At 41.1% G+C, this 26,139-nt stretch overlaps 2 protein-coding genes across 2 annotated transcripts; both read left to right on the forward strand.

Annotated features, from left to right (window-relative positions):
- Positions 1-595: 595 nt before the first annotated feature.
- grk1a (G protein-coupled receptor kinase 1 a) lies at positions 596-8,366 on the forward strand. Its single transcript, XM_070829405.1, has 7 exons — positions 596-1,297; positions 3,180-3,307; positions 3,803-3,960; positions 4,853-4,936; positions 5,919-6,043; positions 6,900-7,101; positions 8,074-8,366. The coding sequence occupies exons 1-7, from the start codon at positions 596-598 to the stop codon at positions 8,364-8,366; spliced, it is 1,692 nt and encodes a 563-aa protein (XP_070685506.1).
- A 1,653-nt stretch (positions 8,367-10,019) lies between these two features.
- On the forward strand, positions 10,020-26,139 carry LOC139205699 (transmembrane protein 255B-like). Its single transcript, XM_070835991.1, has 9 exons — positions 10,020-10,088; positions 10,945-11,082; positions 11,204-11,266; positions 20,958-21,047; positions 22,416-22,496; positions 22,971-23,056; positions 23,664-23,823; positions 24,661-24,807; positions 25,903-26,139. The coding sequence occupies exons 1-9, from the start codon at positions 10,020-10,022 to the stop codon at positions 26,137-26,139; spliced, it is 1,071 nt and encodes a 356-aa protein (XP_070692092.1).

Raw genomic sequence — 26,139 nt, forward strand, 5'->3', positions numbered from 1 at the left:
TGACAGTGGCTGGCGCTCCACTCTCTGTGAACTTCACTGCATTCATTACCAGCCCACTACATGCATACCACATGAATCTCTCCTCTGCCTCACTGCCTCCTTCTCGCCGTCCTTTTCCTTCTCTCCTCTCCACCATGTTTCCCGAGCCTTTGTTTCACTCTTCGTGTTCCCTTCTCTTCCTCTACTATGGGCACATGGGTTAGCTCAGGATAAAGCATTACGGAGGGGATAAATCCCTCTGGGGAAAGGCGATGAGTCAGGTAGATCTGCATGTGTGACTGCATGTGTGTGAGAGGAAGAGAAGGGACTTGAGGGAAACACTGTCCGGGCTGTTTGCAGCGACGGTCAGAGGCGTAATATCTGCTTCTGAAGCTCGGGAGGAAGAAGAAATCGGCATCACATCTTGTTCTTATCTAGGAATTAGCCACATATCATCTGCTCCTCTGCTACTTTCCTCTTCTTTTAGCTTTCTGGTCTTCTCTGCACTCATTTCCTCACACTTCTGCTCCCCTGTAGTACCCTCTCTCTCTAGTTTATTGTTGCATCTCACACATTTCTCCGTCACCCCCTCTCCCCACTTTTCGGCTGTGTCACCATGGATATGGGTAGCCTGACGACAGTGGTGGCCAACTCTGCCTACATCTCAGCCCGCGGGAGCTTGGATGGCTCTGCCAACCCTACAGCCAACAGAGACAAGAAGTACCACTCCCGCCTGAAGCTGCCCCACATCACAGTGTGTGAAGGCCTGCGGGAGACTTTAGACCTGGGCTTCCAGACGGTCTGTGTGCAGCAGCCCATTGGCAAGCGTCTCTTCCAGGAGTTCCTGGACTCCATCAATGAGTATAAAGGCCCCTGTCGCCTGTGGAAGGACATTGAGGAATACAACATGGCTGAGGATGAAGATAGAGTCAAGAAAGGCTGCAAGATCTTGTCCCGGTACATGGAGCCTGGCGCCAAGTATTTCTGCCCCTTCCTGTCAGAAAACGGCATCACAAAAGTAAAAGAGAAACACCAAGAGTCCGGGGACGATCTTTTCAATGAGACCATGGAAAGTGTGATGGACTTTCTCAAGGAAGTGCCCTATACTTTCTTCCTGGAGACTATGTACCTGAAAAGGTTTCTGCAGTGGAAGTGGTTGGAGATGCAGCCCATGGAGGAGGATTGGTTTTTGGATTTTCGTGTATTGGGGAAAGGGGGTTTTGGGGAAGTGTCTGCCTGTCAGATGAAGGCCACAGGGAAACTGTACGCTTGCAAAAAGCTCAACAAGAAGAGGCTGAAGAAGAGAAAAGGCTTTGAGGTAAGGACCCAGATCACGACAAGGCCTTTCACGTCAGAGAAGAGGGACAATTCTGTAGGTGAAAGAGATGATCTCAGTTAGCTGGATCACATTGCAGTTTGTGCGGTGGTTTAAATTCAGAAACATGAGTTGTGATCCAGTTCTGCCTTTTATATGTGTGTCTGTGTGTGTGTGTAATCCTCCCCGCAAAACAACAGCCAGTAACTAGATGGAGCCTTGAAGACGATGTGAGGCACCATTGGCTTATATGATTAGAGCCCGCAGCATTAGAGCATTTTGATCCCCTTATAAAGGGCCAATCCCGCCATGTTTATAAATGGAGCAGCTCTGGAGTAGATTTCCAAGTCTTCTGCTCAGTCCCCATAACAGAAACAATATGAACAGTGGAGGGATTCAATGTCTTTCAAAATGTTGCAACAGTTATCCAGTTTTCATTAGTTTTCTATGCCATTACAGACCAAACGTGTTGTTTGTTGTTTAAAATAAGCTCTCTCTCTATATATATATATATATAGGTCAATACAATACAATACAGCATGGTCAAAGTAATGCTGGTTAGTTCTATATCGGCCTACTTATTGGCTAAGGGAAAAACTAATTTTGTTTAGATGCAAATAGATCTTCCCACACACAAGACACATCTACATTCAAGTCCAATCATATCTATTGGAAAATGAACTCCTTAACTTGTGAATGTAACACTGTCTCAAGTGTCGACCATCAAACATCACATGACACCGTCTCATGACATACCGCATTATCAGCCTGTTTTAATGCACAACTGGAGGATATGTGACGCTATGAAGAGACAGAGTGAATTAAGTGGAAATCTAACTATCATGTACTTGATTAGCATGTTTTTTTATATAGCATAGAACATTTTGCAGCTGAGCAGATATCTTTGTACGAGATGACTTCTAATCTATTTCACTGAGAGCAGGCCTGAACATAGAGTTACACATGCACAACACATCAACAGTTACAGCATCAATGGTGATAGCTAAAAGCAGACAACAGCTGGTGCCATGTTATTATGGCAAGAACAAATATGTGTCTATTTACACGGTCGCTATTCGGCTACTTACACCAGGTCAGATCACAGTATAAAGAACGATAAATTCCTATTCAGATTGATGTTGGGGTTATCTGTACTGGGCACAGTAATGACAGTAATAACACTCCTGTCTGTACATGAGCATAATTTATCCGCTGATTCGTGGTTTATCGTGATAAAATCACAAACATTATTACATTGAAATATCAGCAGATGCTATTTACAACCAGGGGTCAGTAGTCAGCAACACTATTTGTACCCAATGTAATAAAATAACCAATGTGGCTATTAATATAGCCAATGTGGCTATTTACACCCAGGTGCATGTTTGAAATAAGATATGTTGTGTTTATATTTGTATTTGACTAATATTTCTATAATCTTAATCCAAACCAAGATCTTTTCCTAAACCTAACCAATTAGGTTTGGTGCCTAAACTGCAACTGAAAACCGATAATGATAAAAGTTAATTAAGTTTACAAATAAATTAAATGAGTGAGACCAACTGTAAATCATAATAATTATGACACTGGTATAAATAGCATCTATAGCATCGATATTTTAATGAATGAATGTTTGAGATTTCATCTTGACTAACCACGAATCTGCAGATGAATTGTGCTCATGTACAGACAGGAGTGTTATTGTGTCATTACTGTGTCCGATAAAGATAAAACCTAGTATGAATAAATGAAGACAACAATGAAAATAAAGACAAAAAAATAAGGATAAAAGTGAAGATAAAACCTAGTAACCTAGTAAGGAACCTAGAGTGCTGTAAACACTGTAAATACCTACTAATGTCTGCTGTCGCTTCCTGTCCTGTAGGGGGCGATGGTGGAGAAGAGGATCCTGGCTCGAGTTCACAGCAGGTTCATTGTCTCCTTGGCCTACGCCTTCCAGACAAAAACAGAGTTGTGTCTGGTCATGACCATCATGAACGGGGGAGACCTGAGGTTAGATCTCATTCACTCTCACTCACAGGACGCAGTCTGTGGTGTAGAAAATGGGATCAGTGATTGATAGTGCCTGTTAGCTAATGTTTCTCTACAGTCCTATTCACTTTTTTACAGATTGTGTCATGAATGAATGAATAAATGTCCTGAATGTTCACATGTTGAGTTCATTTGTTGTATAAACTTACAGTGGGGTCCAAAAGTCTAAGAACATGTTGAAAATCTCTAATATTTTCATGCAAACCTGGAAATAAAGAACAGAGGACCGAAGATGTTACGACAGCGACAAATATTTGTCATGTTTTTTTTTTATGTTTCTGAATCCTGAATTTTTCTGATAACTTCCAGATTTATGTAAAAATATACATTTTCAATACGGTCTGAGGCCAAACTTTCAATGTAATCTTGTTAGAATTAGTATTTTGAAGCACAGTGTGTTTATAGAATAAGTGTACATTTACCTTATACCTTACACTCTCTTGCTTATTCCATTAGGTATCACATTTACAACGTGGATGAGAACAACCCGGGGTTGGATGAGCCTCGGGCGTGCTACTACACTGCTCAGATCATCCAGGGCATGGAGCACCTCCACCAGAAGAGGATCATCTACAGAGACCTCAAACCAGAGAATGTGCTGCTAGATAATCAAGGTCAGACACTTGTGTACGAAACAGGAAGGTGTCGTCTCTTGTGTTTTGTCCTGAAGTGCAGCCTGATAGTTGTTGTGCTGCTGGTAACTCATGTACAGATTAAGCTCCTTTAACCATTTAGAGGTCATTCATACGTACAACAGACCAGAATAGTTCTACTGGGTAGTTGAACTGATATTTGGGCCATCAGATTATTTAATTAAAAGAATAGTTTAGCATTTTAGGTTATTTTCTTAAATGCTTTTTTGATTTAGATGATGATGATGTCTGTCTGTTAAATGGGGTGAGGTTAGCTAAGGTTTGCTTAGCACAATGACTGGAAGCAGGAGAAGCTAACCGAGCTCTGCCTAAAGGTAACAAAATGACAAGTTGTGGTTTTACCAGGTGACTTCCTGGAGTCAGGCTCCTGCTTCAGCCTCATTTCACTGTGCAAACATGAGAGTGGTGTTGATCTTCTCAAATAACGCTCGGTGAGGCTGCGTATGAGCATACAGCATATTACGCAAAATGTCGAACTATTCCTTTAAATTCAAACCCCCCAACCGCTTGTAAACGTCACAACAGATTTAATACATTTTGCTTTTATTGTGATGAAATTGCATCACCTCACCTTGACTTTAGAACTATGTCTCATTCATAGTCTTCTGAGGTCAAAACACACACACACACACACACACACACACACACACACACACAGGTCTGTATAAGCACACTGAACCACTCACATACACTTCACACCACACCCCCAGTATGCACTCTGTTAACACAAGGACGTCTTTCAGTTATCGTGCTGCTGCAGGTTAATGAGTCAGAGGCGTACCGTGCAGGTCAACACTCATATCTGTGACGTGCACAGCAGCTCTTGATATTACTCGGGTGTTTGTTCTCACAGGTAACGTCCGTATCTCTGACCTTGGTCTGGCTGTGGAGCTGGCTGATGATCAGTTCAAAATCAAGGGCTACGCTGGGACTCCAGGTACAGCCGAAACAATCATCACCAACCTGACTTTCACCTGGTTGAAAATTTCCCCCTATGGGGGATCAAATAAAGAAAAAGTCTAAGTCTAAGGTTGTAGCTGCTCTTAATAGGATCTGTGAACACAACGCACAGTTCTGCAGTAATCATCTTTGTCACTCTGTAATTAGTGTTGTCACGCATACTGTACAGCTGCCATTACCTCTCCAACCAGCCTTACCTGAATAACTGGACTGAAACTATCCTGCCCCTTAACACTAGACTAACTAACTAAGATTAACTAGAGCTAATATCACAGTATATATGCAGTAGATCAGCCACTGTGTGCAGTGAGTTTGTAAAATTGCTGTTTTTGTCAATAGAGTCTGGTGTCTTTGAAGAGAGCAATATAACGGCTGTTTGTGGTTAAACGAAAAGGATCTTACAGGTCTGTCTTTACAGGGATCCTCTCCATAATATTGTCAGACACTTCAAATAACAATCTGAGCCTGTCAGCAGCAAAAAAAACACACTTTCACTGGATATAGTCTGATAATTTGAGTTGCCCCAAAGGATTACTTTGTAGCCATTGTAGCTCAGTCCACCAGAGCAAATCTAAAAGTTTTTTGTACCTACCATTCATTTCAAACCCTAAAAATAGGGCCCAGGTTTAAAACACAGAAGTTTTGCCTTAATCCTTAACATATAATTTGTAAAAAACTAAATCTGTGACAAGTAACCATTCATTGCAGCTGTGACTAAAGTGTAAGAGTGGGATCAAGTACAAAATGTCCCTCTGAGGTGAAGTGTTGTGTGAGTAGAAATACTCAAGTATTCTATCAGGTAGAGTGCAGCTGTTTTATCAATGAATCTAATAATTGTCTCAATCTAATAACTGTTTTACTCACTTGAGTGTATTTGAGATCTGGTGATCAGTTTAAACCGTTAAATTGTCCCTTTTCATCTTATGCAGACGTCATGACCTCTGTTCTCTCACCTGCAGGTTTCATGGCTCCAGAGCTGCTGAAAGGAGAGGAGTACGACTACTCTGCAGATTATTTCACTCTGGGGGTCACTCTGTACGAGTTCATGGCTGCCAAGGGGCCCTTCAGGACGCGAGGAGAGAAGGTAAACGTTCAGTGTGTACCAACCTCGTCTTTTTCTCCTTTTGTTACATTTTTTTTGTCATCTTTTTATTATGTGCTATGAACATTTTCTTTGTTGTTCTTTGGACTCCATTTTCTCTGCCTCTCACCTCACGGTCTCCATGGCTTTTACCTCTTTCTGCCATGTGACGTTCAAACCCACTTTTACTGAACTTGATTGATAATATAGTGAGTTGAGTTTTTATAAGATTTGATGGCTCAACTGTGCCCACTGGTGGCCTGATGCTGATACTGCAGATGACTCGTCCTTATATAAGTAAAAGTTGCAAAACACACTGATTGTACATTGTTATAGGTAAAAGTCCTGCATTCAAAATTTTAAAAATAAAGTACAAGTACAAAACTATCAGTAAATGTAGTACAAGTGAAAGTACTTGCTGGACGCTGCTATCCACTTTGTGTATTGTTGGATAGTTTAATTTTTAGCACTGCAGCACTTTTTATAAATCGAATCTCAAAACTGTGTGTAAGTAAAATACTGCACTTTGTTACTTTCCACCAATGCATATAATTTTAAAGAGAACTGTCAACACTTGATTTTATTTCTACATTAAGTATAAATAAATGTATGCACATCTGCATAGATATTTACTTCATAGAGGATTTACAGTGATACTGTGCAGAATATGACTGAATGTCCTGCAGGTAAACAATAAGTAAAAGTGAATAAGTTAAGTGCTTTGATTTGTGGTGTATCAACAGACTAAAGAATAAAAGGTTCAGTATGTGTTAAAGTTGGACTAATGTGACGTGTTCAGGTTTGTGTTTTTGTTTTTTGTTTTTTTTTACACCTGCGCTGTTCTCTGTGCTGTTTGAAGGTGGAGAACAAGGTGGTGAAGAAGCGGATTCTGAATGATCCCGTAACTTATCCAGAGCACTTCAGTGAGAACGCCCGGGCCATCTGCGAGGGTCTGCTGCACAAAGAGGTCGACAAGAGGCTCGGCTTCAAGGACGGCTCATGTGACGAGATCAGGGCGCTCCCCTTCTTCAGCGAGATCAACTGGAGGAAGCTGAACGCAGGTCAGATTCAGACAGAAACAAATGTCGTCACCAGTCCCTGTTGTGTCTGTTTGCATCACATTCACATAATGACTCCTTTTTAGTTTTAACACTTTTATTTACATGCTGATCATTCAGTTTGTTTTATTTTGTCCCCACATGTTTAATTGTCACATGAAAACACCATATCAGCAGATTTCATGTTTAATCTGTATGGATTTTATGGATTACATTTCTATTTCTATTCAAAAGAAGAGCATCTTGTAAGTTTTTATGAACTCTATTAGGAATTCTTAGTATTTATTTAGTTATTAAAGCCAGTGAAAACACTTTTTTTTTATTTCAGCAATGAGGTCCTACATGAACACAAAGATTTTCTGCCAAAGTTTGAACATTTTTGGCTTTTTTCACAAGATATTTTTTCATATTTTTTGTTTTGCTTTTTGAAAGTGCCGCTGCACTCAGTTGAAATAACACAGTCACAAAAAATTACACTGGAATTACACTGTTAATCTCTCTCTGTTTTTTTCTGAAGTTTAACTTTGATGCACATTAGTAATGCTAATGTTAATGTTGTAGAGAAATACTATAAGATTTGGGGGTCTTTAAATACTATTCATCTTTATTTGACTTTGTTTTGTGGCCCTTTGTGTTCACTTTTGTGTTTAACTTTTGCTGTTTCTGTTACATGTTGTATATTTCTGTGAATGGGGCGACCCATTTATGTGTCTAATTCTCACTGGATAATTCAACATTTTGTGGTGTGTTTTCACCCTCTCTGTGCAGCGCCTGTGCTGAAACCTGTAGGTTTAACAAGCCAAGTGTTTATTGAACACTGATTATTCTCTCTGAGTGACTCAAACGCAAACATGTCTCACCCTGGGGCGTCCTAGTGGTTTAGCTGACCACCAGTCTGGGACTTTTTAACCAACCTTATCATGATGGATTATGAACTAAAAGACATCTGCTCCTTCCTGTGTTGTCTCTCCTCAGGGATCCTTCCTCCCCCCTTCGTGCCAGACTCCAAGACAGTTTATGCCAAGAACATCGACGCCGTCGGGGCCTTCTCCACGGTTAAAGGCGTGCAGGTGGAAGACAAGGACAATGAGTTTTTTAATGAGTTTGCCTCCGGGAACATCTCCATCCCCTGGCAGGAGGAGATGATTGAGACGGGGATCTACGGCGAGCTCACGATCTGGGGACCTGACGGCTCTTTGCCCAACGACCTGCGACGTGAATCCATCCTGGAGCAGCCACCCAAGTCCTCCACATGCACGGTGTCGTAGGAGGATGCAGCAAAGAACCTGCTGCTAATGGATGATATGACATGGACTGAATGAAGATTTCAGATTTTCGAGTTTGTGTTGGATTCAAATGAATGAATGAACATTATTGATGATGATAGTCTTTTTTTTTTTACCAACATACCTCATAGATAATAAGATTTTTAAAGTGTGACCTGCACTTTATGCCCTTTTTTTTGCTGCAATGATAACCAAATTTTCAGTTGTTTCATTTGTCAACATCTGATGAATGCTTTACTTTAAAATCATGTTCTGTTTATGGGCTGATACTGTTTTTTTTCTATCAATGTACAGTTGTAGTGGCTGTTTTTTTTTGAGGTGGATGAATCAATGATCAGTCATTATGTGTGTGTGTGTGTGTGTGTCAGTGCGAATGATGCGTCAGTACTTTTGTGGCTTCAGATGTGTAAATAAGCTTGTATCTACTGCTGCAGCGATTTTTATGCTTTTCAATAAATATTTTCGCCTTTAAAATCAGCATGTTTTGCATGCGACTGACACACCAACAAAGTCAATCCCTCCACCTACAGCTGAGGTTCCTCCAAAAGGCAGTAATCCAAATGTTGTAAAGCCAACATCATCAAACAGTAACTGCCAGGATTTTAAAAAAGATAACTCAGATCAAATTGAAACAATCTCTGCTGCCGAAGGAGAAGCAGCAAAATGTACCACTGAACAAATTATGTTTCCTGTTGTAATCTAAAAGCTGTGTATGTGTTACAGGAACATATGAAAACAAACAAATAACAGTCACTTTCAATATCGATTAATCTGCACATTACTTGTGTATATTAATCAGTTAACTGATAAAATATAACAAAATTATGATTCCTATTATAATGTCATAGCTTTCAGCTTACAGAAATCCTACAGGCCATCACCAAAAAAATGCATTATGATCAAATGGAAGTCAGGCCAGTTGGATTGTGGGACAAGGAATTTAATTTCTAAGATGTCTCTAATGTACAGTGAGTTTTTGTGTTGTGTACTATTTCTGTACTAATTCCCACATCCCAGAAGCTTTCATGCAGCTTTATATCAGGCTTGTTTTTCAGGTGTTGGCCACTGGAGGGCGCTGTAAACTCATATTACAGTTCGTCCCCCACCTCAGCGCTGCCTGCAGCATCATGACCACTGAGGGAGGTGGCACGTGGGCACTAAAACACTCTTTACACACATTTTTATTTTATTGTGAGGAGTTGAGCCACTTAATGTGAGTATTTTCAACGTGGGTCCACAATGGACTCTGCATGGATCCGACACAATAAGGTAAATAATTTAATAATACATCCCTGAGGTGAATACAGGGAGCTGATTGGCTGCTCTCTCTCTCTCTCTCTCTCTCTCTCTCTCTCTCTCTCTCTCTCTCTCTCAGGCTTCAAGTTAAAGTTGATCTCGTGCGAGCTCACAGTCAGCTGTGGAAACATTTACATGATACAGGAACATGTTTGTATCATAAGAGGTAGAAAAAAAAAGCTTGTTTCTCGTGGCCGCTCTCCCTGGAGGATGAGGACTCTGGTTTGAATCAACAGGGACAAAAGAACAAAAAAACAGCTTCGATCTCAACTCTTTAAACCGTCTCTGTTTCTTTTTTTTTGTGTGTCCTCGGAGCTGATTCATCCGGACTGAGTCAAAATGCAACAGTCTGAAACCCCACAGGCAGCTCAGCAAGCAGCGACAGAGATACCAGACCCATCAGGTAAAGTTCAGCCAACTCTCACCCTGAGATCTTCTAACCTGAATCAAGTCCCAGCAGCATCTTAGTATCAGCATCTCTAATATTAGAAACTATTTGTAATGTGCTTTAATTCAGTGTCATGGTGCACAGGAGAGGAAAAAAGCAAAGACATGGGGCTGGTTTAATTCTCACAGACAGGTTTCTTGTGTTTAAGCTCTTGTTAGAAATATTTTAAAATGCTCCACAGCTCATCTGCACAGGTGGAAAGTACATTAACTCAAGCACTGTGTTTAACCATGTTGCTGAGGTAGGCTACTTGTGCTTTTCTTGCATTTTTATGTTGTTTTATATTTCAACTCAACGACCTTCCAGAAGGAAATGTTGGTGTTTACAGATTCATCTGCAAAGCCGTAGTTATTCTGCTGATTTAAAATTGTATATTTACCACAAAGATTTTATTGATTAGTGCTTAAAAACAAAAACTAAGGCTGTGAAAAAACAAAAATCCTGCAATATGGTTGATAAAACCAAGCATGTAAAATATGTCTTGTTATACAGTCGTACTTCAGTCTATAAAACAGGTTCACGTATGATTATGATATATAATAATGTTGAAATCTCAAAACGCAGGATTTTTACATGTACTGGAGCATTTATACAATTTTATAATGGTGCTCTCACTTGAGTAAATGGTCAGAATACGTCTTCCACCACTTTTCACCTGTCAGGAAATTAAAATTACTTCAATATGTGCACTCAGATTTAGATTTTATGGTCAGAGCATGTAATTCAGAGTGTTGGGGACAAGACGAATTAGTGATAACGAACGCTGAGAGGTCCTCCTGTCACCCCGTTTCTTCCTCCCATTCATCCTCAGTTCAGTACCAGCGTCGGAGGAAGTTGGCTCTGTGGATGACCGTGTCTCTGCTGGCTCTGGCTCTGGTGGTGCTGATAGTGGGTCTGGTCTCGGCCACTCGCACCAACAACGTGCCTGTTGCTGGATATTACTCCGGCATCACCGTGAGTGTCACTGACCCTTCAAATGCCATTGTGACCTGGTGTGTTTTTATTCCTCTCTCTCTCTCTCTGACCTCTAATGTTTCTTCTCGCATCCTCCACTTTGGTCTCTTTGTACCTCCAGCTGAGTTTTGGAGCATTTCTGGGCATTGTTGGCATCTACCTGGTGGAAAACCGTAGACCCATGGTGAGTCTGTTCCTCTGACTCTTGTATCATTGATGCAGCACCTTTAGAATCACCATTACAAGGATGATTTCATTTATACCACCAATTTGACACATTTCTGGTCTTCATTTAGACTTCTCACCATGTAAAAAAACACTTTAGACTTCAAGAAATGACTTATTGTTGAATACATGGCTGTTTTTTTTAGTAGCAGCTGTAGGTACATTTCTTTTGATAAAGAGGAATAAAAATGATAAGAAATCTTCTCTCTGGTAGCTTTTAGCACAGATGACACAAGGTGCAGAGCTGCTGCGATCACTGCAGACTCAATGCAGACAGACATTCCAACTCCCCACATTCCCACATCAGCTTAATTTCCAGTTGCTTCCGGCAGCTGTTTTTAACAAAAAAGCTCCAAAAAGCCACTATACAGTACTCACCTAGCACCAAACAGACTAAGTTAGCGATTAGCTGGTGAAGAAAGCGGAGAATTTAGTAACTAAACACCAAAACAGAGCTAAGAAAAGAGTGAATAGTGGACTTATATGCACCTCGGGAGACAAAGCATGACTCCAAGTGAATTTTGCTCTAATGTTGCAAGTCTGTGACCAAGAATAGAGGCTGTAGTTTTATTTTTCTCTTGAGCTTCTTTGAATGGTCAAAAAGGTTCTCTGATGCAAAAATCACCTGAGAGAGTGTGTGCAGGACTTTTGTGAGTGAAGAAGCAGCATTTGAGACTCGTGGCGGCCGTTTGAAGCAGTTGTAGATATTGACTTGAGTGTGTGCCTGAAAAAATATCCAAGAAAAAAATGTATTTGTCATAAAATATTCTACAGGTGCGTATCTGTCATTGCATGAATTCACACACTGATTTTTAGATTTTTTAGCACATTTGGTCCATGACGTCACATTTTTTGACAGCTGTGTGTGACTGTACATCGTATTCACTGCAGCAACTGTAGCAAAAAATGTGAGCACGTGAGTGTCTTGATTTGTTGATACATAGCATTTGGGCATCTGCGATGGAGAATGTGAGATGGTGTTTGTGGGGAAAAAAAGTTTGCAGGTGCACTTCAAATATACCGATACACACATAAGAATATTGTCTACAACTACAAAATCCACTGTTAGAGGTGTTCAGTTGTTTTGCTCCAATCATACCTTCACACAAGTTCAGCATGTTAACTTTTTAAAGTGACAGTATGTCAGCGTTGTGTTTACAGCTTGTTCTGCTGCACCCAAGTGGCCAAAAAGTGATCTGCAAATGTTTAACAAACTCAAAAAAGGCATTCAGTGCGACAGCTGGCAGCTCGAATTGTGCAGCGTCACAGTCACATTTTAGCCTTCTGTTTGCCCCCTCTTGGAGTGACTTCTGCCAGCTTCTCGAGCTTCTAAAAGTGAGGCATTGTTCCTGGAAAATGGGACATATATAAATATATATATATATATATATATATATATATATATATATATATATGTACATGATAAATTAGAGGATTGTGTTACAGACTTTTCAAATTCTCTAAACTGTTTTACAGGAAATTGCTCTATTATGAGCAAGAAGCAAATCGGATTAGTTGATGGCGGCGTAATGTGTTCTTGGTCCTTGTGCCGGGTCAGTGTACGTGAGTGGAGATGTGGTCGGGGGAAGCGAACGCGATTGGCTCTGGATTTCAATGACAAAAGGGGAAATTGCATTAGTATTGGTCAGTTGCTGACAGGGCTCCTTTATTTCAGACAGGGACACAGTTTAATATCATCAAAGTGCCTCTCTGTACAAAAGTAGAATCATGTCAATGACTGTAGAGTAGAGACACTCACAGGTAGAGCGACACCTGTCTGAAAAGATTATTGACTTCTTTTAAAATGTGAATGAAGGCAGTGAAGCATCTGATCTTTTCTAACGTACGGTGAATAAAGTGGAAACCCAGTTTGAGAGCTTTAGACTCCTTTCAAGCAAACAAAACGAAATAAAAGAGGAATCTGCATGAACTGATCTCCAATCAGTGACAACAGTCAAGTGGCTGACTAATGCGAATGCTACTTATAGGCCAGAGGCAACCAGAAGCTGATGAAACTGCTCCCATGTGTCATTTAAGTAACGGCGCCAGTATCACATTCTCTGTATGTGAAACCCAGCATGAGACTGTGTTAAGTCCATGCAAGGACTGAAGAGGACACCAGTGACACAGAAACTTTAGCAGATTGGGAGTTCTTGTTTCTCACCTCTGAATTTGTCTTAATTATTATGTTGTGCGCATTCAAAGTTGAGATTTCTTCCCTTTTACAAGAGTGAAGTCAGTTGGAAACATTAAAAAGTCACCCAGAGACAGTGATTTCAGTATAAGCAGCCTTAGCTGACCGAGAAAAGAGAAGCCTGTTTTTGTCCTCTCTTTCTGAAATCACTGTATATAAACTTTGTTGTTTAGAAAGGAAAATTAAACAGTAAGGGGAGCACAGGTTAGCGAGTGGCCAGTTTAACTAAATTAGAAATGATACACAATCAGATTAGAAAATAAAACCTCCAAATTCGCGAAAACGTACTTAGGAGTTGACCTGAATGTCCTCAGTAGCACTAAACTAACTCAGGTTTACTGATCAATATGTTCCAAAAAAAAAAAAAGAGACTTAACGGCATCAGAGCCGAAGCTGAGCAGTGTGTGTTTTGCGTGTTGTGAATTTTTCATGTGCCATCCGAGTGTCGTTGTCTTTTGTTACGCTACAGTGTACCAGATCTAATCCGGTCACGCAGATACCCTTTCTGGAGCTCCTCACACAGGTGGAGACAGCTGAGTTCCAAATATTTTAACAAAGATGAAGACAGGTTTCAGATATTTCAGATATGTCCTGTTTGCTTTCAGCTCGTCTGAGTCCTTGCTGGTGTTTCACTGTAAACGTGTGAACGGACAAAGGCGGCCTGTCCGGCATCGCTCCCAGTTCTGTGCTTTAAATTTTAATGGGGAGATGGCTGCCACGCTAGCGCTGGTCTACAGTGTCTCCTGTGAGCCCCGCCTGGCGCAGTGCTCCTCTCACACAGGTGTCTTCTTCCCTGCCGTGTCCGAGGCTCGTACTGTAACACGAGAGCTGTCTGGCAGAGCGAGGTCACTCATTAAAGAACAACTAACCATACCACAATGCCAGGGGGACACCTGAGAGCTCTGAAGCTCTCTGTCACTTCCTGGATCTCACAGGACTTCGCTCCTCTGACCTCAAAAAGCAGCAGGTGGAAGGTTCTGATGTTGTTTGCAGAACACATGGTATCCGGTTTGACTCCTGATTGGAGAAATCTAGTGCATAAATAAACAACTTTAATTCTTCCCTTCAGCTGAAGTCGACCACATTAATCAAGCAAAAAATATATTTGCATTGAACACCTTTTATAGAGGTTCCAGCACCCTAGATGGCACAGTATCGCATTTTCTAGCACATTTATCATGTTTGAGTAAATAGATGATCAAGGCCTCATTGTAGCCTTTTCATTCTCAATGATAACCTTATTATGATTATTACACTGCAGTGCATGAATTACTAGATTGCTGGTAGCTGATTAACTAATTTAGCTGCTGTTTTAAACTGACAGTGAGTGCACATGTTGACACACCAAAGGTCAGACGGGGTGTTTTCTTATGGTTTAAGAAAACACCAGCACCCTTAAAGTGATACCGATACCAACAGAGTACCTCATCTTCTCTCCACGCTTGATGAGGTGTTTTACTGTCTTATTTGTATTCCCAGTTGTTTTTACTGATAATCCTTCCGCATCTGATGCCTTCATTTTCATCAGACTCCGCAGGTGTGAAGTATAGCCGTACCTGTGGTGGCGTCTCAGCACATGTCGCATTAAAGCAAAGAACACTTGTGATTGGCTGTGAGCAAAACTATACAAATAGTTTAGTTTTTATTTGACTGGAGAAGTACTTGGCGCAAATATCATTATCAAATGTCTACAAAACAGCTGTGGCATCTATTTGTGCAAGATTTGGCTCAGGTGTCTTTTAGGATAAAGGTTTTTGTTGGTTTCATTTAATTGGAAAAATGCGTCAGAAGCAGCCTGGGTGACTATGTGAAATTTATGGTATGTGGTTAAATCTGAGGTATGTTTTTAGTCGTGGCATACCGTTCTCGTTTCCGAGTCGGAGAACAACAAAGTCAACAGCCTACATATGAGATCTGGATAATAATAAATTCAATTCAATTCAATTTTATTTGTATAGCCCAATATCACAACAGAGTGTCTCATAGTGCTTTACAAAGTTCACTGAAATAAACAAGTGTAAGCGAACTAACAATCTAATAAAGAGTCCAGCAGTCGTTGAGGCCAATGGATCAGTCCGATGGATCAGTCCGAGGCATCACCTGCCCTTTATGACCCTCCTTCTTCGGGAAGGAAAAACTCAAAAAACCCAGTGGGAAAAGAGAAACCTCCGGGAGCACCACAGTGAAGGAGAGATCCAGCTCCCAAGGACGGACAGGCTGTAGCCTTGGACAGACCCACATCCATTGGCTGATGGAGAACCACATCAGCGGGACCAGGACCAGGATCCATAGGAACCAGGGAACCACATCAGCAGAACCAGGACCAGGATCCACAGGAACCAGAGAACCACATCAGCGGGACCGGGACCAGGACCCACAGGAACCAGAGAACCGCATCAGCAGGGCCAGGACCAGGATCCACAGGATCAACAGGAACCTGAGAGATGAGAAAGCACAGAAAGGCTCCGGGGAAGATAGCGAGTTAGAGGGAGACATTTGGCTGACATGAGACATAACGATGGAGAGGAAGAGGAGGAGAGAGAATAGAGGAGCTCAGTGCACCATAGGAGTCCCCCGGCAGTCTGAGCCTATAGCAGCATAACTAGGGGCTGGTCTAAGGCCTGATCCAGCCCTTAACTATAGGCTTTATCAAAAAGGAAGGTTTTTAGTCTACTCTTAAATGTAGAGAGGGTGTCTGCCCCCCGAACCCAAACTGGAAGGAGGTTCCACAGGAGAGGAGCCTGATAGCTGAAGGCTCTGCCTCCTGCACTACTTTTGGAGACTTTGGGAACCACCAGTAGACCTGCAGTCTGGGAGCGCAGTGCTCTAGTGGGGTAGTACGGTACTATGAGCTCTTTAAGATATCATGGAGCCTGACCCTTAAGAGCCTTGTAGGTGAGGAGAAGGATTTTAAACTCTATTCTAGATTTTACTGGAAGCCAATGAAGAGAAGCCAGTAGAGGAGAAATGTGGTCTCTTCTTTTAGTTCTCGTCAGAACACGAGCAGCAGCGTTCTGGACCAGCTGGAGCGTCTTTAACGACTTATTGGGGCAGCCTGATAATAATGAGTTACAATAGTCCAACCTAGAAGTGACAAATGCATGGACCAATTTTTCTGCATCATCAGTGGATATGATGGGCCTGATTTTGGCAATATTATGTAGATGGAAAAAGGCAGTTCTAGAAATCTGTTTAATGTGGGAGTTAAAGGACAAATCCTGATCAAATAAGACTCCCAGATTCCTCACAGTGGAGCTGGAGGCCAGATTAATGCCGTCCAGAGCAGTTATGGTAGTAGAAAAGCTGTCTCTGAGGTGTCTGGGGCCAAGCGAAATAACTTCAGTTTTATCTGAATTTAGCAGCAGAAAGTTGCTGCTCATCCAGGACTTTATGTCCTTAAGGCAGATTTGAAGTTTAGCCAACTGATTGTGTTCATCTGGCTTTATTGATAAATTACTACAATAAACACTACAGAAGAAGACAAAATCTATTTTCCACCTCACAACTGCTTTATAGTTTCTGTGTCTTTTCTTAGTGGGACTCTTTATATCTCTAGATTTTAGTGTGTTAAGGTTTTGGCTTCCATCACAAATGTTCATGAGAGACCAAACCTTTTTTAAATATGAGTGCAGATAAAAAACACATTGACATTTCCTGCAAAAAGCTTTTAAAAAAAACTTAATGGCTCGTATCCTGGCACTTTTCATCTTGTCTTATCTTGTCCCCCCAAAATGTTTGAAAGGATTCAGGAGCATGAAGATCTGTCTCTAAAAAAAACAAAACAAAAACACAACTGCCCTCCTATCTTCTCTCACCCTGCCGTCCTAACACAGGCCTTTTTCTTTATGACTAAATGCTTCATGTAGCTCATGTTCTTCGCTCCAGCAGCGTCTTCTGCAGATTCTGCCTGTATCTCGCAGACTGCCGTCCTTTTAGTCACCTTGCAGCTTGGAGAGCAGAGCGATGAACCTTTTAAAGGGCCGTATTTTACCCAACAAGTCCTTATTACCTGGTATGTCCAGCTGTGGTCACGATAGCTCACTGGACCACTGAGCAGGAGAAAAAGACCTTGCAGCGGTCAGCGACTTTAGTTACATAACCTGATAGGTATCTTAACTGACTCCTATAAAACTGCTTGTTGTGTCTTTCTGTCTTCGTCAGTGATTCATCTTCTCTGAAACTTTCACCATGTGTGTTTGTATTTCTCTGTTAATTAAAGCCGGTATAATTGGTATTTTTATAACAACAATGCATCAAATGAGAATGTGAAAGAGGCCACAAGAGGGTTTAGCAGATTTCAGCTCATGGTTTATCTGTCCAACCCAAAACTTAACTGCTTTGGTTCACTCTCACTGCTCTCACTGTGTCGTTTTCACAGCTGGCAGCTGTTTTCATCGAAGAGGCTCCAAACACCTCACTGTACATCACCTGTTTAGCACCAAACAGCGGACAGACGCAGCTAGTGCCTAACTGCTGTACCTGGTTTAGCATGTAGCAGCTAAAAAAAACCTGGTGTTTCCCACAAGGGTTGGTGGAGACCAAAAGCTGAGCTAAAAAAGAGTGAATGTTGGACTTACACTCAGAAACACAAAGTACAAAGTCGTGATAATTTGGCCTTAAAAAAAAACTGTTATTGCAGGTTTAAGTAACATGATCAATATTTGAATGTGAAAACTAAAAAATTACGAGTAAAAGTCCTTAATTCGAATTCCTACTGTTGTAAAACTACACGAGTAATATCCCCGAATGTTCTCTATTTGTATCCAGTCTTTCACAATTGATTGCATTGTATTTTTTAAAAATAATTTTAAATGTGAAATTTGTGAAGTAAATTAATGATAAATAAATGTAGTAGAAAAGAAAATGCAAATGTTCTCTCTTAAACGTGGTGGGGTAAAAGTATAAAGTAGCTTGAAATCAAAATACTCGAGTAAAGTACAAATACTTCATAACTGTACTTGTACAGTACCTGGTGTCTTTTTAATATTTCCTACCCAACTCCACTCCTGAGAGCAGAAAATGATCTACAGTGTGTCTGTGTGTCTTTAATCTTTTACAGTATTTGGTTTCTCTCTCTGCTTCAGTTGTATCAGGGGAGATTTGGGGGTTTGGACGACAGAGTGTGTGTTGAGGTGTTTTATGCGCTGGCAGCTGGCGCTAAGGTAATGTGAAGTAATGCAGTTGTCAGGCTCTATTGTCTCTGCTGCTGGCCTCATCTCCCACTTGCAGCCCATAAAAGCAGAGTCATTTAAACCGCTAATGAAGTGGAGAGTCTGGGCCAGTGGCAGATAAAACCCACCCAGAAAAAGCTTATTTTCTCAGCCCGGCTCTTATTTCACTTTATTGAGGGAAATTCATTTTAAAATTACCTTGTTGAAGTATTCATCTCAGAACGTGTGTGTTATTCTCACACATTGAATCAGACATTTCATATAAAACGCTCAGGCTTCTACATTAAAAGCCTATTAGGAGTTTTTAGCTTCTACATTAGGCTAAAAAATAGCTTGAATGGAACTGATTTATCAAGTAAACCTGATCAGTTTATGTTTTGTACTTTTATCTCACACACTTTTAGCGTTTGCACTCCAAAACCTAAAACTGGATTACAGACTAACACACACACACACTTCAGATGGTTGTTACAGGCTGAATCCAAATTAAAAAAAGATACTGAACTGTTTCTGGCAAAAGACAAAAGCTGTAAAAAGATTGGCTGAATGTTTACTACAGCATCTCCACATCAACTGTTTGATTATCAGCTGACGGAGGAGTAATGTCACACATGCTGCCTCATGCGCCTGCTCTCCATTTGAGCAGGCTTCAGTAAAACCAGTGGTACACCGGCAAACTTAAATTCAACCCAAAGTACATTAATACAAATGTACGTTAATTGATAAGATCACCAAATTTCCATTCCATTTTTTTAATATCAAATACAAAATCACCTCTTTATCCTAGAAGAACAAAAGGTTAGTGGTCATTTTCACAGCACCAGTCATAACAGGAAAAGCACACGTGTTACGAATGACGCCAACGATGCAGCTAAATGGAAATCAGCCATGATCACCTTTATTATTTACACCTGAGGTTTTCTCACTGTGATGTGTCGAGCCTTTTTTGGTTGTAAATTTTTAAAAAGTGTTATGTAATTTTGGCTGAAACGATTCAAATAATCCACCCAAGATCTTAAAGGTCTTCTGAGAGAAACACGTTGACTTGAAAACAAGGAAAGGGGAAGAAAACATTTTTTTTTTTTTAAATGAATCCTTTAAGTCACTCACATCAATGTAGGATCAGTAGATCAATTATAATTTTTTGATAATTTCTGGGGATGTTTTGAACTGCTGCATCCCACCTACCAGTTCACACAGAGAGATACAGTAGATAGAAAAAAACAAGTGTGTGTTTAATCTCCTGTTTCAGTACAGCAGGTTTGGTCCTGGAGGAGCGATTGAACAGACAGTAAACGATGCTCAGTGATAAAGTTCATGATCAGACATCTGTGATCAGCCAGCTGGGTCTGCTGGGCTCTTTGTGTGTGTGTGTGTGTGTAAGATATCAGAAAATCACATTCTCTTACAAAAAAAAATCTATGGAAGAACAGGTGTGTGTGTGTGTGTGTCACATTGCTCAGAATAGTTTGATAAGATTTGAGGTTATTGATCGGTGATCAGATTCTCGGACTCGACTTAGAGGACCATGTGAGTGTGTGCGATAAGGAACGCTGTGGATTTGTGTGTATCAGACTGGGAGAATGAGATTGACCTTGCTGGTACAAAAGGCCGTCCCGCTTTTCCTGTATGTTGCCTCTTTGGACATAAATTACCCACAAAGCACCTCTGCGCTGGCACAGCAAGAAGCCGTACATTTCCTTTATTGTCCTGCAGCGACGGCCAATCAGGACACACACCAGCTTACATACACAAGTGTGTGTGTATGTGTGTTCGGCTTTGCCTTTATATACTACAAACTCAAGCATGTGAATGAACTAATAAGAACATTTAAGAAACTGATATTTAATACTCAAAACAAGCAAACTGTGATACTATGAATAGAAATAAATAAAAAAATATTTGTGGCAATAAATTATTTTATGAATAAAACATTTTAAAATCAGTTCTGTCAGTTTTAGTTCCCTCTGTCTCACTCGTGGTTTCTCTGAGCTCCATGTTAATTGTTATTTAACTACTTGATAAAACAGGATAAAGTTATATCCATTCTAAAAATCTATCTTTTGAAAATAAATGTATGTTTACTGCAAAGATTTTAGATTTATTTCACAAATTGTGTGCATTTACTTATTAATACAGTTAATACTATTATTTAGACATGATATGTCAGGAGTGTGTTTCCAATTCTTGTAGCTGGATTGATGACCTCTAATGATACTTACTGGTTCCAAAATAATTTCTCATGACCCTCTTTTGTTCTTCCTCTCCTCCCACCGTTCTTTAAGCTCATCGCATCGATCATATTCATCAGCATCGGAGTCATCGCGTCTTTCTTCTGTGCCATTGTGGACGGGGTCATCGCTTCAGAGTTCATTGTAAGTGTCACATGTATTTACATAAGCGCGCTGAAAAGAAAGAAATACAAATAAATTAACACCCTTTTTTTTTGGGTCTTAACAAACCCTCACACACCGAATTTAATCACACACACGCTGAAGTCAACAGAGACGTCAAGACTGGCACAGACACATTACTGAGATCAGGAGCCTTGCAGATGCAATCAGACCTGAGCTGTCGGCTCCGCCCTGACACCAGACGGGTGGGCCAGACTTACTCATCTCAGTGCTCGACCTGCAGACAGAAATCGGGTCACCTGAGGAGGTTTCAGCATGACAGGGCTGATTAAATGCGTCCAAAAGTCACCTACGTTTCTCCAAGTCACCGAAAACTCACACGTTACGAGTCAAACTAATAAAAACGCAAAATATGCAACAACCAAAGATGGACATGCACTTTTCCAACATTACATCTTTTAACTGAAAGGTGATTTTCCAGGAAACATCCTTACAAAGGTCTCTTAGAATTTGTTATTTCATTGATATTTGCATGTGTTTTCCATGTATGTCTAAATTGTAAGAGAAATTAACACATAAAAAGTAGTTCCACAAAGACTTTTCTCTCTCTCTCTCTCTCTCCCTCTAGAAACATGTTCACTGTTAGATAATGTTTATTGAATTCATTCGTCCCCATCAGTCTTCTCTTGCTTTTAATAACCCCCCGACTAGATTAATATGCGTGAAATCCAATTTGTGCAAATATGGGAAGTTTTTCTTATATGGGAATTAACAGAAAACTCAGAGGGATCAAAGGAGGTCATTGTTGCTTCTCGAATATCTCAGATGTGTTGGGACACATGGACACCAACACCTCACTTTGTCACATCAGCCTAATTAATTTTAATGAGTATCTTAACGAGTGTGGAGCAGAGAGAGACTTTGAAAAGCTGGACCTCTCAGCACCTGGCACAGAGTCACTGATATTGATCAACAGCGCTATCAAACCTCTGCAGATATATATTCATTTTGTGCTCACAGGACAGTAAAAGCCTTTTATTGCACCTTCAAGCTTTGGACATTGAAAATGATTTTATTACCTTTCGCCGGGGTGCTTTAAAGCGGTAGGTTTTTTTGTAGTCCGGTGCAGTGGATGGTTTTCAGCATGATGTAAACCTTCACTGCCGCCGTGATGGAGAAGCAGGACTCACAAGTGCCAGGTTACAGATTCACACACATGAAATTTTACATTTCAGTACAAAATGAGAATAAAACCCATTAAAAGGAGATTTAAAAAAAAAAAAAAAAACATACTTCACAGAGAAATAGTTGTGGTGTGTGATAATACTATATTAGTTGGTCTGTTTTCATGTAATTGTGGTTTATGTTTTTTAACACACACACTCACAGGACACGGCGCCCTTGTTGAACAACTTATGCGAATTTTACACCAGTGGATCGGGCTACTTCTACGACAGCTACTACATTGAGGTAACTCACATGCATACATTATACTTATATACATACTTAATTGAGCACCTGTCACTGTGTGTTTTGTATGAGCACACCAAATGATTTCTCACTGGGAGTTTAGAATAATAATTTAAATACCCTTCCCTTCACTCACAGACCACCTTTAGCTCCAGTCTTCCTCCTCCTACACACTGCTGACACACAGGCTGTCTTCAAATGATGCTGAAAATGTCTTTAGGTTCATTTTGGCCTGCATCCTGTGCTCTTGAAGCCTTTTCGTGCTTCCTTAAAACATTCACAAAGCGCATAGTGACATCTAGTGGTCAAATAATGTTACTGCACTGAGAGCAACACCTGCTTGTAGTTCACCAAATCACAAGAAAGCAGTTTCCTTTGTCCAGCTCCTGCTCATCTGGCTGCTGAACCAGTTTTTGTGAAGTTAATGAAACTTTTGTGCCAGGCGATCAAAGAAGCTCTTCTCTGACGCTGCAGGTGACGTGCCGCTCGCTCAACAACCAATGCAAGCTGAAGGTGAGGAGCAACACCTGCTACTGCTGCTACCTGTACAACTGTGAGAGGTGAGACATCTGCACTCTGCATGTTTTAACCCATTAACTTCAACTTAAAGTATTTTCACATTTTAGATTCAACTTTCTGCCTTCTATGCATTTATTTCAGCATATTATACCGCATAGTTTGCAGATACTTGACTACAGGGTGCCCATCGCTTAAAATGTCAGTTATAATTGTGTGATAATAAAGTGAAAACAGCATCCTTGATGTTAGCTAAAAATTGTATTTGCAAGCTCTGCTGTTGGAAAAAAGATGAAAGACAAAAACTGACATGCGATTTGCTTTAAAAGGGATCCCACTCTACAGCCAACTTTAAAAACCAGGATGTTAGAGGAGCTCTTTAATGCAGCAAAGAGGAAAATCTTTCCGGAAAGTCCCTCCCTGCCTGCAGCTACATTACTGCTCCATTATTAACTAATAAGTGGCTGCCAGGAAGGTTTAACAAAGTAATAAAGTGAGTCCGCGTGGTGGACAGTGTGCAGGACTTTCTTCCCCGTCTGCCAGGGTTTGAAGTTAGAAAACCTTTGATGTGCAGTGGAAAAATACAGCAGGGCTCACCCATTGCAGACATTTTGCCCTTTATCGCTGACCCCTGCTCTCCTCTTCCTGCAGCTCAGTGTACCACGGGCAGTACTACGAGTTCACCGGGGTCAACAGCTGCTGGGATGTGATCCACCTACACCGTCTGCTTTGGGCCTCTGTGGTGCTCAACGTGGTCGGCTTGTTCCTGGGAATCATCACAGCCGCCATCCTCGGAGCGTACAAGGATATTGTGAGTCCAACAAAAGTTAGCCCTCCCAAACCAAAAGAGAGAAAAAATGGAGTCCGGCATCTCTGTGAAGTGATTAAAGGGGCCCTGAGGGAAAGAGAAAGCTGGTAATATCATACGTCTGACGGATGTTTCAGCCTTCAGCACCTTGACGAAGGCTTTTTGTTGGACCCATCACTTCAAACCAGATACCTTTCCTTATTGCCTACAGGCCTCGTACTGAACAACGGAAAATCCCCGACATCTGTTTCTGGCCCACCTTATGATCCTGATCTCCAGGATGTGTGTCATTAAAATAAATAATTTAATGACAACTCCACATCATCTCTCATTACAGCTTGTTTCAAAGCGGTAAAGAAAATGTCTAAATCTGATCAACATAATTCCTGAATTGCCAAAGGGGTCAATCATGAGATCTGCCTGTCAAAAATGATGCATGTATTTTATTTTTTTTGCTGTTATTTCACCAAAGCTTGTTTTTTTTTGGCTTTGAAACATAATATTGATTTATGTGTGTGCAGAAATGTTTTTATTAAGAGGCTCAATACATTTTCTAAAACTACTCACACATTAAAAGTGCTAAAAACTCACTTAAATGCGATTTTCCTGGCATGACTGGTAACCTGGAAATCTGTTCCACAGCCATGAAAATCTCTTATTTTGTTCATCTTAATGGGGCGGATTTCATTATTATTGTGCCTACAGTACATTAGGCAGCAATCATACTTCATTACCTCTAATATAAATGAGGAGTGTGTAACTGGCTTGTTCACATTTGTCTTCAGGCTTCCTTTGGCGATTTCTCATCTCATTCAAATCATTTTCACTGTTTTCCTGCAGCAAAAGCCGACTCCGCAGATTGCTCCCAGCCCCACACCGCCACCTCACATCCTGTACAACCCGACCCAACACATGCTCACCTACGCCGGCTTCTGTCCCTCGGGACAGGCTCTGCCCGCCTACCCCAACTATCCAATACCCATGCAGGTAGGGGGACCAGACCAGAACTAAAAGAAGCCACTAATGGGAAACTTTTCACAGAGCGCAGCAGCCTATGACACTGTAGGAAAAAAAATGAGTGATGATGAATTCAGTTTAGCTGCTTCAGTTTCAGGGTCCTGGTTTTGTGCCTGCTGCACTAGAAACAACTACTTCACTCCACAACATCGAAGCACTTGAAGCAGAAAGAAAACTATTCATCTGTACAGCTGCCACATCACATTACTGAGGTGGATGGACACCTGCAGGACTTGACTAAAACCGCGGGTCCTCAGTCTTAAACCCTGTGTCAGTGGGTCGGTCCACCACTTTGGTTCAGACTGAAACGTCTCAACAATTATTAGATGAATCACTATTACATTTGGTGCTGATATTTATAGTCCAAAGCAGTGAATCCTCTTGACTTTGAGTGAAAAATCCCACAAAATGAATTGAAATTGCTTTCTTGATCCCTTCACTTTTACTTGTACATATCTGGAAAAAAAAACAACTCAGCTGTACTTTGTGCTTACTGCTAATTAGTATGTATTAGCATTGCTAACATACTAGACTATGGCAGTGAGCATGGTGAACATCAGCATGTTAGCATGGCTGCTGATGGCTGTGCCTGGACACTGTCTGGCAGAGCTGCCAGCCTGGCTGTAGACTCTTCTACTGGGCTTGTTTCATAGAACATGAAATCATTTTTTGTGATCGGTCATCCAAGAACCTGCTCAGAGCAGGAACATCTGATTGATGCTTTATGAATGGGTGCCATAAAGTAAACCGTGGCATAAGCTGTAGTTCTCAAACTTAACCAGCTCCCTTAAATCAGCAAATGCATTGTTTTCTTTATGGCATGGTGACTTTATTTGTCTGAAATGTGTCACAGATTTATTATTGATGATGGCTAATCTTATATCTGATAATCTTTTACCTTAAATAAAGTGATATTTCTGTGACTGTTTCCAGAGAACCAAACTGTATAAAACAAGAAAATAAAGACCGCACCTCACATCAAAATGTCAGCAATCATTTTGGGTGTCTTTGGCTCCACTTCCACATACTGTTGCAACCTGTCCTGTCTCTCCTCCTCTCCCGCAGCATAACGGCAGCTATCAACCACCTGCTACCCCCCAGATGATGCCTGAGGGAGGCCAAGCCTCCAACAACGGTCTGTCCGAGGAGAACCAGAACCAGCAGCTCTCTCTGGATCCCACCCAGCCACAGTCTCAGGGGGCCAACCAGGAACCAGGGGGCTACATGCTAACACCCAACGCTCCCGTCCTCTACGGATCCCCCTACAGCCCCTTTGAGAAGCCTCCACCTTACGCCTGCTGA

Source organism: Pempheris klunzingeri, chromosome 1, assembly GCF_042242105.1.
Source record: "Pempheris klunzingeri isolate RE-2024b chromosome 1, fPemKlu1.hap1, whole genome shotgun sequence".
NCBI classification, from domain to species: Eukaryota; Metazoa; Chordata; class Actinopteri; order Acropomatiformes; family Pempheridae; genus Pempheris; species Pempheris klunzingeri.

Bases quoted from the DNA above. Each gene is read 5' to 3' on its own strand.
- grk1a (XM_070829405.1), top strand. From the start codon at position 596: ATGGATATGGGTAGCCTGACGACAGTGGTGGCCAACTCTGCCTACATC. The intron at 1,298-3,179 runs GTAAGGACCCAG...CCTGTCCTGTAG, and splicing joins AGAAGAGAAAAGGCTTTGAG to GGGGCGATGGTGGAGAAGAG. The intron at 6,044-6,899 runs GTAAACGTTCAG...TGCTGTTTGAAG, and splicing joins TCAGGACGCGAGGAGAGAAG to GTGGAGAACAAGGTGGTGAA.
- LOC139205699 (XM_070835991.1), top strand. From the start codon at position 10,020: ATGCAACAGTCTGAAACCCCACAGGCAGCTCAGCAAGCAGCGACAGAG. The intron at 11,267-20,957 runs GTGAGTCTGTTC...CCGTTCTTTAAG, and splicing joins TGGAAAACCGTAGACCCATG to CTCATCGCATCGATCATATT. The intron at 24,808-25,902 runs GTAGGGGGACCA...CCTCTCCCGCAG, and splicing joins ACTATCCAATACCCATGCAG to CATAACGGCAGCTATCAACC.